The sequence below is a fragment of the Chaetodon trifascialis genome, chromosome 8 (assembly GCF_039877785.1).
Source record: "Chaetodon trifascialis isolate fChaTrf1 chromosome 8, fChaTrf1.hap1, whole genome shotgun sequence".
Classification (NCBI taxonomy): domain Eukaryota; kingdom Metazoa; phylum Chordata; class Actinopteri; order Chaetodontiformes; family Chaetodontidae; genus Chaetodon; species Chaetodon trifascialis.
Window position 1 is genome coordinate 22,897,082 of NC_092063.1, and position 12,613 is coordinate 22,909,694.

The 12,613-nt window shown below is 43.1% G+C and overlaps 1 protein-coding gene across 2 annotated transcripts in view; it reads left to right on the forward strand.

The window, feature by feature from the left end:
- Nucleotides 1–12,613, forward strand: part of plxna1a (plexin A1a) — a 248,462-nt gene that overhangs the window by 231,263 nt on the left and 4,586 nt on the right. The window contains exons 25-31 of one of the 2 annotated variants that reach the window (XM_070968471.1): nt 3,237–3,383; nt 4,013–4,172; nt 4,464–4,567; nt 4,659–4,755; nt 7,180–7,370; nt 9,707–9,876; nt 10,901–11,113. In XM_070968471.1, coding sequence (XP_070824572.1) covers nt 3,237–3,383; nt 4,013–4,172; nt 4,464–4,567; nt 4,659–4,755; nt 7,180–7,370; nt 9,707–9,876; nt 10,901–11,113 — 1,082 coding nt within the window. The remainder of the gene's footprint in view (nt 1–3,236; nt 3,384–4,012; nt 4,173–4,463; nt 4,568–4,658; nt 4,756–7,179; nt 7,371–9,706; nt 9,877–10,900; nt 11,114–12,613) is intronic. The other variant, XM_070968472.1, reaches the window with a different exon arrangement.

Consider the following 12,613-nt stretch of genomic DNA (forward strand, 5'->3'; position numbering starts at 1 on the left):
CACTTTGCTCTGCCTGTGTCTGTCCTCGCATGAATATGAGTTGAGCATGCGGCATGAAGACAAACACAGGCAGACTTGTCCCAAAAAAGAACTTTCATTATGTCGAGGAGAAATACACTTGGGTTGAGAATGATGACTCAAAACATATGATGCACTGTCACTTTTGTTAGAAGTGCCTGATAAATCAGGACAGACAATTATTGGAAAATATTCGCTTGAACGGTGTGAAAACATCAACATTTTGTGCGTGTGGCAGCAGAGAAGGTGGCCAAAACCCGTCGGTGGAGTGAACACATCGGCATGTGTCCCATTGTTAATATTAGATTATTGATTATAGCTGGAAACAAACAAAGGTTCCAAGGAAAAAAAACAAGGACTGAAAAAACACTGATTGACTTAAGTGCAAGTAAGGATGAAAACAGAATGATGACAGCTGCACTCAACGGTCATTACGACATCGTACAAATGTCAGACGCTGCCTTGTTTCCATATTAAAGGCCCATTGTGGTTAAAGCCATCAAACAGCATGAAGGCAAACATCTGACCACAACCGGTAGCTACTATCCCAACATCTGATGTGACGTATAATTCACTGCCTTAACCCGGTAAAGCTCATAAACCTCAATAGATTTGCATCATATATAGAATCAAAAGTCGCTACAAGAAAAACACACTTACTGTGTTTGAGAGAGAGGACGATGAAAGAACAGCAAAGGTTGAGGAATGGTATTACAGGCAGAGAAGGGAAAAAAGTGTGCTAGAAGAAAAAGTGAGTTGAGAAGTGTGCATGAAGGTGAGACAGATGAATTAGTACTTTCCCTGTTCTCATCAGGACCTCATGCATCTCCAACACACACACACACACACGCACACACACACACACACACACACACACACACACACACACACACACACACTGTCTGAAGTATCTCCCTGAGCACCGCGCGACCGATCATTAAGCTCTCGTCAGGATGAGTATCGGCCGTGATGTGTCCTCTCTCTCCCCTCTAAACTGCTGCTGCTGCTTCAGTCAGGAGTGTTTTCCATGGGCCCGAGTGATGACTAATGACACTATTGATTGACAAGTGCCTTTGATAGAGGGGTGAGTGGGAAACATATTTATAACATCTGTGTCCGGTCGCATAACCTCTGACGTGTAAAAGATGGGAGAGGACTTCAGAGGTTTATGTAACACTGCTTTCAGTCCGTCCTCGAGACAGAAAGAGAAAGAAAGAGATCACTCAGGGTTCATGCGCCAGTCGTGATTTTTAGATCTGATTTCTAAAAATTCAGTAGCTGTATCGCAGCATCTGCATCTTCTGGGCTGGTTTCTGACTGCCGCGACTTAAACAACAAACGTCGCATTAACTCACGTCACTCGCGTACCTGCATATGCGGATGGTGCTGTGTTTGATTGGAAAGGAAACCTGCTTACTTATGGACCTAAAATCCACATTAGAGATCTGCTGCTCTGGGGTTTGCTCTTTGCATGCCAAGAGAGAGAGAGGAGTATCTTGGCATGTCAACCTACATTTTACACACATTTCACATATGGCCTCAGAAACAGCCTGCATTTGTCATGAATAGTTTAACGAAAGTGGAAAATTTCTGCCACTAGACACAGATGGGGATATTTGCTCAGGGTTTGTGGCCCTTTTTCAGGCGCTTAACAGTCAAATTGCATTTATCCTTATTTACCAAAGACCACACTGAGTTTTTATGCCAGCAAAATGGAGGAAAAGCGGCACAGTCTGGTCTCATGCAACGTGTATTTGAAGAAGAAGAAGAAGAAGAAGAAACGTACTTTATTAATCACATCACACAGTTAGTAGTTAGTTGCACACTATGCGCCATGCTTCCCATGAAATTATTTTTTTTCCGCATTTATCCCATCCTCGGTCTGTGGATCCTCTGTGGCAGACCAGGAGCGTTGGGCTGCCAGCGCCCGGGGACCAGTACTCTTCATTACCATTGGTCAGGCGGTGATCTTGCATGTTTTTAGTGGGGGTTATTACAGAGGAAACCCCGGGTGAACACGGGGAGAACATGCAAACTCCACGCCCCCTTTTTCCTCGAGCAGCAGGCACCAAAGGCATGGTGGAGCCAGCAGCCACCAGCGCTCACAGCGGGATTTGAACCGGGGACCTTCTAGCTGTGAAGCAACAGTTTGGGTAGCACTTATTCCACCGTGCTACCCAAATTTAAAGGCATATTTCGAGCCACAAAATGTGGGAGGAGGACAAGGGAAATATTACAGAAAGCTGCAACACCGGGAAACTGACGACTGCTGCAGAGAAAGCTTGATCTGAAATGTCATATCTGGGAAAAAGAGGTGTAAAATCTGTGTTATACTGACACATAAGGAGGGTGAGAGACTACAGTGAGTGAGAGAAAAATATGTCGCATATGTTGTGCTGAGCTTTCTACATGTCATGTTCCACATGATTTTTACCGCAGTGGCCTCCTCATTTTACTGACTTTTAATGCTTCACTACAGCTCAGTGCGATATGATTGAAGCAGCAGTAATACTTTAAGTAAGCAATAATCTAGTCAAAGTAATTCAGTCATTGATGTTGAGCTGAAAACGTCAGGCTGTTTGGTGCAACGTTCCTCTTGTGGGATAAATGCACAGTTGCAGTTCCAAAAATGTTTTCTCTTCCACCGTTATCCCAAGTCCAGCAGCACAAACACTTAAGTTCTCTCCTCTTCATGGTTTTCCAGACATGCCAAACCCGCTCGTAATTTGACCTTATTTAACGACACAATATGCAGATAAGATGAACTGTGGATGGACTCATTTATGCTGGTAGTCAAAGTAATTTCCCAGCTCAAACAATTGTGGAGATGTTCATTTTGATTTGCAACAGCCTTAAACAGTTGTCAGTCGAGCAGATATAGATGTTTTTATGAACTGGCTTTAAGTCAGATCACTGAGTTATCATGTGGATATATTGCGGTATACTGCCATTTAGCACATTTTTACTATATTTTCCCCAACCAGAAAGCTAGAACCACAAGGTTGAGTGGTATGAAATGATTCATGGGATTCAAAGGGAAAAAACATTCTCCATTTTCTCTGGATTTTCTCTAATGTTTCCTTTTTGTTGTGAATTACGGTGCGGTTTTCCCTCTTCAGGCCTCTAACAATTATTCAAATGAAAGACTGTGAAAGAGGAGAATCAGTTTTTGGTTGAACTGCTGGCAACTCCTCTCTTCCTGTCTTCTTCCTCATCAGGAGTGTGCTGGGGAGCCTCTGTTCATGCTTTACTGTGCCATCAAGCAGCAGATGGAGAAGGGACCCATAGACGCCATCACAGGAGAAGCCCGCTACTCCCTCAGCGAGGACAAGCTCATCAGGCAGCAGATTGACTACAAAACACTGGTCAGTAAACTTATCGTGTCTTGAGGCTTGTCTGCCTTGCTCTCAATCTCTCGGTGGGTCGTTAAGCTTTAGTCACATATGACAATGATGCAAATTTTAAAGCAAGCTCTAACCAATCATTAGCTGAACTGTGGCAGCCGCCGTTTGCTTAATTGGTCAGGAGTCTGCTGTGGGGAATGATTTCTTCCAGAATAAGCACAGAGCTTCAGCATCACTCGTGTTTGGAGGGAGAACATGAGCTGGCCGTGAACCGACCCAACTTCTGCCCGGCGTTAATCACATTCTCTCTCCAAACAAAGCACTCACTTCAGGTGTGGATTGGAAACATACAGACAGACCTACATGTCCACAGGATGTGCTTCAGTTGTTTAGCACCTAAGTGCAAGTGCTGAGTTATTATAGCCCCAAACTGAAAGGGCTAGGAAAATGTCCAAGTTTTAAAATAGCTGCTGCAAACAAACTAGATGTGAAAATGCTGTCGGGTACAGTCAAATGCACCTAAACAATGATCCAGACAATCGTCCAAACATCTCTAATCTAGTTGGCGGTGTTCTTGCAGCGTCTCTGCTTAAGCCTGATTTCTGTTGTCTGTTTCCATTTCCCTTTGTGTCCACCTGTTTTTCTGCCAGACGTTGCACTGTGTAAACCCAGAGAATGAGAATGCCCCCGAGGTGACGGTCAAGTGTCTGAACTGTGACACCATCACTCAGGTCAAAGAGAAGCTGCTCGATGCTGTTTACAAGGGCAGCCCCTATTCACAGAGGCCCAAGGCGTCTGATATGGACCTGGGTAAGATACTGTTCTGTACGTGCATGCATACTGTTTGATAACTGGATCAGATGTGCACAGGTGCCAAGAGAGCTCAGCCAACCACATCGCTACAGAAACACTGCGACTTGTGTACAGTTCACGTTTTGCTGTTTTCTCATACAGTAACCTGAGCAAAGGTGGATTTTTCCAGGGATCAAGATAACACTTAGCATTCAGAAACAAGTGAAATGATATCTGACCTCACTGCAAAATGTTCTGAAAGACTAAATCAAACACACTCGTGTAACGCCCTCTTCCCTCTTTCTGAAGAATGGCGTCAAGGTCGCATGGCCAGAATCATTCTGCAAGATGAAGATGTGACAACGAAGATCGACAACGACTGGAAAAGACTCAACACGCTGGCTCACTATCAGGTACAGGAGGGCATGAAGCAGGCACAAGCAAGAGTCGACAGCAAAGGCGGATTCATACGCTGAGTGTTTTGATGTGTGTTTTGATGTGCAGGTAACAGATGGCTCAGTGATCGCCCTGGTGCCAAAGCAGAACTCTGCCTATAACATCTCCAACTCCTCCACCTTCACCAAGAGCCTCAGTAGATACGGTACGACTCCCATTCTCCTCTTGGATGCTATTTAGAACCTTCTGTCAATGGATCAATCTCTCCAACTGCCTACCTCCCCCCACAACCTCGAACTCTTTCATTCTCTCTTTCTCTTTGTTTATTGTGGCCATGATTGGGCTCCATTGGTTTGGGGGGGGGTTCACCTCACTCCTTGTGAGTAGCAATCCTTTTTATCCATCGCTATCAGCCCAGGCCAAGGCCATTCCATGGCTATTTCCAAGCACTCCATAAATGACAGGCATTAAAGCAGACATCTTGATCCCCATCTGACAGAGTGAGAGAGAGAAAGAGAGAGGACACCTGGCAGTCAGCAGTAGATGGAGGCCTGGCATCAATATGGTTTACTTCACTGGTGAATTAAACTATGTAGAGGATAAATTACTCTGTAGTGAAAAACTGGACCCTCTGACACAAAGTGGGCGGTGAGCCTCAGGTATGCACAGCTGTTACCACTGCGACTGCTCTGCTGTAGATTCACAGCAACCTGGAGTTTTTCTGAAACTACACACAGCAATTTTAGGTTGGAATATTCCTGTAACATATGTAATATAACACTTTAACATAACATCACCCCATTGTGTGCGTTTGGAATCATGTTTCAGTTGTATGTTGTGTGCTTTCATCCAGCGAGGGCAGATTCTGAAGACCATAGTGGTACCTGAAAATAGTAGGAGAGTGAGACCTCTGCTTTTTGCTCTAACACAGTCATCAAATAGCAAAGTGGTGGTCTTCAGCAAAATGGGTAATATTCTATTTTCATCACTATGCGAATCACCAGAGAGGTCAGGACAATGACAGTGTGTGTGGAAAGGTGACTATTTTCACCACTCCCCATAAGGCATGGACGTTGACTTACACCTGCAATAACTGTTTTTTAAACCACTTGGGAGCACCAGAAACATGCTGACAAACAATCACATCGAAATGTGTTACCATAGCAAACAGTTACCGAGTTACACATCCAGAAGATGTGGAGCAGCATTGACGTCCATGTGGTGTTGGGTGTGTGGCCACCTGATAATAAATATTATCTCTCTTTTTTAGCTCTGTTTTGTTCTCCACCAACTGATGAGAAAAGGCATTTCTTGTCTGTCTGCTGTTTGGTGTCAGCCAGAAACCAAAACAATCACTGAGAGACACTAAAAACCTCTGTGGACATGAGGAGAACTGCAGTCGAGTGATAATTCTCTGTGGATTCAAGCAGCCACAAGCAGTCATATGATTGACTGATTATAGCCACTCTGAGTCCTATCTCACAACAAATAGCTTTGATTCCGAAGTTGATCTATGTGGAGGCATGTCTAATTACATAAGAGTGGAAACTTTTGAATCAGTGCATCACACAACACATGCACTGTATTGGATTAGTGAAGTGGAAATGTAATAGAGGAAATTAAATTTCTGAAATCAAAGGGTTCATTTTCATGAATCATCTCACCATGCTAAAATTCACAGCTGCAGCTACTTACTACTTGCTTTATGGCTCGATTGTGAACTTGGGTGTGTGCTTGTGCATGGATGTGTGTGTGTGTGTGTGTGTGTGTGTGTGTGTGTGTGTGTGTGTGTGTGTGTGTGTGTGTGTGTGTGTGTGTGTGTGTGTGTGTGTGCGCGCGTGTGCGTGTCGGAGGGCGTGTTTTTGAACATGGGTAAATGTTGACCACCAGTGGCCATGATGAGTTTGGAATCAAAGCCACTCAGCACCCTGCCGGCAAAAGCAACAACAACCCCACTCAGCCTCTTTCACTTTTCTATCCCGTGCTCTCCCATTACTCTCCATTTCACCCCTCTCTCTCCTGACCTTTTTGTCTCTCTCTCCATTTTGCCCACCCACCCCCTTTTCCTGTCATCTCTCCTCTCTTCTCCCCACTCCACCCTTTCACCAAACATAAAGGTATTGCAACATGCATCAGCAGCTCTGTCTTTTATCTCTCCACCTCTTCTATCCATCCTTCTTCCCCAGGAGGAACAGCTCCTCTGCAGATAGTCCTCTCCCCCCTGTGCGCCTCACCTCCCTGGTTGCTCTCCCCCTCTCCATCCTAAATGGAACAGTCATAGATATGCATCTCTTTGCTTCGCTCTAATCAACTTTGACACTCACGCCATGAATAATGAAACAGACATAGATGACAGAGAACGGGGGAGGGGGAGTGTGAGTCACAGTCTGAGAGAGAAAAATTAAAGAAATACTGAGTTTTGGGTGGTTATTGGTTTATTCGTTGACGTACCTGTGAATCTACAAGCATCCAGGAGGAGAGTAATAGGCTGTAATAATTGCTGGTTCCTAAAATCAAAACAAACAAAAAAAAAGAAAAGGCAAATCACTCTTTTTTTCTTGTTCACTGAATCACAGCACAATAAGACTTATTCCTTCCAAATAATTCTGTCTTGTGTTTCTGGATATAGAAAGTATGCTGAGGACAGCCAGTAGTCCAGACAGTCTACGATCCCGAACACCCATGATCACCCCTGACCTGGAGAGTGGAACCAAATTGTGGCATCTGGTGAAGAACCACGACCACTCGGACCAGAGGGAGGGTGACCGAGGCAGCAAGATGGTCTCTGAGATCTACCTGACCAGGCTGCTAGCTACAAAAGTAAGACACAGAGGAGTAAACTACACACCACTGTTTTAAAAGTTGATTCAAAACAGGATGTAAAAACTCTCAAACAGCCCTCAGAACCATTGGGGGACAGTAAAACTCACCAGTGAGACTCACACTAATGGAATCTTTTCAGCATTATCAGCTATTTAAAGCTGAGTGATCCACCTCACCTATTTAATGGTAGTGGAAATATGCAGGTCATCGAGGAGTCTTAAAATGTATTAAATCACATCATCAAAATTCAAAGCATTCCTAAATCTGGCAAATGTATATACATTTTACATTTACAGTCCTTCATTTGATGCTTTCGTCCAAAGTGCCGTCCAAAAGAGGCACATTACAAGCCACAGTAACTCAAGGAGGCCAAGTAGCATGAAGGAACACATAAGTATACAGCAAATAAATAGAAAGGGTTTTTTTCTTGAGAGAGAGATAGAAAGAGAGGTTACATTAGGTGAGTAGTTGCTCTTACAAGAGTGCTCTCAAATTGAGTTTGCTAACTCATTCTGTTACCAACACAGGAGAAGAGTTTGGGTTGAGACTTCTTGCCTCACAGTGATGGTAGAACTAGTTGTGGTTCACTTGCAGATCATGGTGAATGAGAAGTCTCATAAACCTGAAGGAAGGAGTTCAGGTAGGCAGGTGACATGCAAGTGGCCACTCTGTAGACAAGCACTTGAACTTAAAGCGAGCAGCAGGAGGGAGCCGTTGGTGAACAGTGAACCGAACTGAAGACCAGACTTCCAGACGCATGGCCAGAGATAACCAGCGTACGAGGAGTTGAGCAGCAAATTCAGTCAGATAAGACCTCATCTTTCTGATGTTATTTATGTGAAGCACTATGATTCAGTGGCAGATGAAAAATGCTTAGTGAAAGTTCATCAATCACGATGCCCAGATTTGAAATCCACGCCAACATGGATCGAGAGTGGGGTCGTATGACAGCAAGGACAGATAGAGCTGGGTATCTGTAGCATAGCAATGGTAAGACAAACCGAGCAGATAACCACACCAAGGGGGGTGGTGGAGATTGAGAGAGGAGGAGCACCGAGCACCTTGGCTTCTTCTCCTTCTCATCTTCAGCAGTGCAGTGAGTGCGATGAGCTTGACAGACTTGACATCATACTGGTTTGGTTTACGAGAGGAAATCAGAGACAGCCTTGCATAGGAAAGGTAGTTGTTTTCTTGAAATGGGTTCAGCGTGTGCTTTTTCAGCAGTGGAGTAACATGAGCCTTCTTAGTGTAAAGGGGGGAGGGGCATATAGCAGTGGGCAGCAGTTACAAGAGAACCAGCTTTTCAATTTCCACTGGTAATAAGCAAAAAACAGATTAATAACAGGTGGACATGTGGTGCAGAGTACAGGGACGCAGATACAGGAGGTATGGGGAGAGGGGTAATTTGTCGAGGAATTGAAGATTTGGCCATGCATGATGAAAAAAACAGGCAAATGCAATTGAGAAGCTCATCTTGTCCTTGTCTCTCCATGGCTGTCTTTCTGTGTCTGTCTGCCTGGGCGTCTTGTCTATGCAGATCTCAGTCCTTTGATCCGCAACTGGGACAAAATTCATTCCTGTTCCATTTCGCAACGGCTGACTAAATACAATCCCCAAACATTTCCGCGGTAATAGATTCTGCCAGATGGAGAAGTCTGGGAAACAAATGTGTTGTTAGGGAAATTCATTTAGCTACATTTGATGTAATATTGAAGCATTGTCATTGGAGGAAAGAGCCATCCCAATCTAAGAGCTGAGGTTCCTGTTTGTGATTCTGTCACAGTCACAGAGCCAGAGTTATCACTGGGATTCCCAGTGGTGCCATTCATACTAAAAATGTACACACTTATGGCCCATTCCGGTGCTGTGGATACAAGTGAGAGGAAGTTCCACACTGTGTTCTCTTTCACAACACACTGAAACTATATTTATTGTCATCCTCTACCTTCTCTCTGAATGTTCAGAAAATGTTCATCTCCTCCGGGTGAGTGGAATGATCATGAGTAGTAGCACAGAAATGATCCTTGTGAATGACCAAAATCAATACAAGTAATAAAAAACAAACAAAAACTCTCTAAAAACGAAGGCAATATCACCTGTTTTAAAATGTCAAAAGAAATCAGTGACAGACCACACCTTAAAGACAGGGATTCACAGCTCACAGTTCTTTAGAACAATGTGAAACCTTAACATCTAATGTCTCAGCCACTTTAAACCACTAATGTGTGCGCTAAACTCATTTCCATTTTAAAACCATTACAAGTTACAGTTGAAACAGTCATCCACACAGCAGCATAAAGGCAGAACCCTTGCTCTCTGTCCTCGTCCTTTAGGGTACGTTACAGAAATTTGTGGACGACTTGTTTGAGACCATCTTCAGCACGGCCCACAGAGGAAGCGCACTGCCACTGGCCATCAAGTACATGTTCGACTTCCTGGACGAGCAGGCCGACAAACACTCCATCACAGACTACGATGTTCGACATACCTGGAAGAGCAACTGGTAAGTGAGGGAGCTGTTCTCTTTTCACCTGTACCTACTGAAAAATGGATCACAGTACCATGGGAACTGAATACGGCGTTCCAAGATGGCATCCCATTCTGAATTTCTCTTCCAGCACAGAGAGATCTCCAGGCCTCTTCACTTTAAGCCCTCGTGACATTTGCAGTAGAGCCTCTTGCTGGCTGAGTGACTGCCCACCATAATAATGATACTAGAATAATATGTTGATTTAAATATAAGTTTAAGTAGTTTCAGTTATTTTTTAACCAAACATTGCCAGGTTCCAGTTTCTCAAATGTGAGGATTGGTTGCCTTTTTTTTGTCTTAGTAAACTGAATGTCTGGGTTTTGGAGTGTTGGTCACCCAAAACAAGCAATTTGATGAAATCACTTTGGGCTTTAGGAAAATTTAATGGCCACTTTTCTCTGACATTTTAATGACCGAACAAGTAATTGATTGTTCCAGAAAATACTGAAGAGTCAAACCTACCTAAACATACTCATTTATGCCCCTATATTGGACCAAATATGTACTGGGACATTGTGTTAATGGTAATGTTATAAAACCATTTGCAAATGGCTGGAAAGTAAATATCTTGGTGACTGCATACCAATTCAAAGATGAATGAATTACATTTTATTACAGATTAGCATTGCAATATATGTTCTAGAAATTATTTATTCACATTTATTTCTTGAACAGATTTTACTGTATTTGCACAGCATTTAGTTGAACTTTTCATGAAGTTCTGCCCAGTTTTTTCTACCAGTCAGCTGCTGCATTGCCTGAACATGGTGAACCCTACTGAGAATGTAAACCATGAGAGAAACAAGTTTTAATGCATACGATGCACCAATCAGAGCTGGAAATGATGCAGTGTAATATTAATAATAGTAACGTAATCAACCTGAAGGAAAGTACTCAGTCTCTTGGAATGGTGGTGTATAAGACAGGGTGCATGGTAATACAGGACATTGCCATGTCACATTTAATTATGTATGGTTACATGTTTCCTTCTCTCCAGTCTTCCTCTGCGGTTCTGGGTGAACGTCATCAAGAACCCCCAGTTTGTATTTGACATCCATAAGAACAGCATCACGGACGCCTGTCTGTCTGTGGTGGCCCAGACCTTCATGGACTCCTGTTCCACGTCAGAACACAAACTAGGAAAAGACTCACCTTCAAATAAGCTTCTCTACGCTAAAGACATACCCAACTACAAGAACTGGGTAGAGAGGTAAGTCAAAGTTGAACCCAGGCAAACTGACATTCAAATCAACTGTATTAAATTAGAAGCAAATCAATATATCCACAGCTGGAAATGCTAAGTGAAAAAGTTCGATATGGGTTGTTGGAAGCTGGAAGGGCTGACTAAACAGCAAATGTGTCTTCAAGAGAGGTGGTGAGATCAAAGTTAAGTACCAAGCTAAAACAACTGTACGATCATAAGAACATAACAGGTTGAGCTTTATCTGGTACTAGCATTTAAAGCCTTCAACTGAGTCAGAGCACATAACTGGATTAAATTAGTGCAAAGAAATCATGAAATGCAACCTGGTTCCGGGCCTATAAGTAGGAAACGCAGTTGGATAATACCAGCTCTGTCTAAGAAATTTTAAACCTGCCATGTGAATTCAGGTCCAAGACAAAAATTCCCTTTTATTTTCAAATCCACTTCAACTGTAAAGAAGAAAATGATGTAAGAAAACACTGACAGATTTGTAGCAACTGTTTGCCATCTCTCTGCAAACACAGGCTTCCTGAAAAATGTCCTCTGGTTCACCCTTCATCTTTTATTCAGCTGCAGAATGTTTAACTGAACTCGAGATAAGTTATGCTCCAGCGACGCTTGCCACAGTTGTTTCCACTTTTGGGGAAGAGTCCAGAATTCTTTAAGAAGCTTTGTTTGGCAGTGTGCGTAACAGCTCCTCCCACAGTATGCATTGATGATGGAAGAGTTGGGATTTTTATCCAGATTGCCAAGATACCATGTTTACAGAACAGAGAGAAACAACTGATGATGGTAATTAATTCATCATCCCATCAAAAATTAAAAATAAATCATTTGATTGGACTGTGTTAAAAAGTAAATTAGATGCATTCTTCTCTCTCTTCGGCTGCTGCAGCACTCAGGAGCTAAAAACAGAAGAGCAGGAAGGTATCCTGGTAGATGGTCCATTTCTTCATTTCGAGCAACATTCTTGAATGTGCTACAGTACGTCCTAAGGCTTGCAGAGAGTATTTGGAGGCAGTATGAGATAAGGATTTATAGGTGATATTTAATTTGGCACAGTTAAACCTTGTTTCTATTATGCCTCCAAACCCGCACTCCAACCCTGGCCTGCCCTGCTGCAGTAAACCTGGAGATAGTTGAGATATGGATTCTGCAAACAGGTCCCAGTGCAGCTCAGTAGTGGGATATATTGTTAATACACTGCATTTTTCACTCAGTGTGTTTTCTGCCTGTCTCACTTTCAATGAACTGTTTGCTCCTTGGAAGCAGCCAACAACGCTGAGTCGATAATGTGAAGGTTGATGGTTGCTCTGACAGGATGGACCTCATTAGGGACTGAATGAAAATGATTGGGATGGGGAAGGAGGCTGAATTTTAACATATATCTCATCATCATTTATATGTATTCATTTATTTAAAAGGCTCTCCTCAGCATTAATGTTGATCTTTTCTTTATCCTCCCTTTGACAGTGAAGCTAACTACAAAACTCTTTGCTCATAATC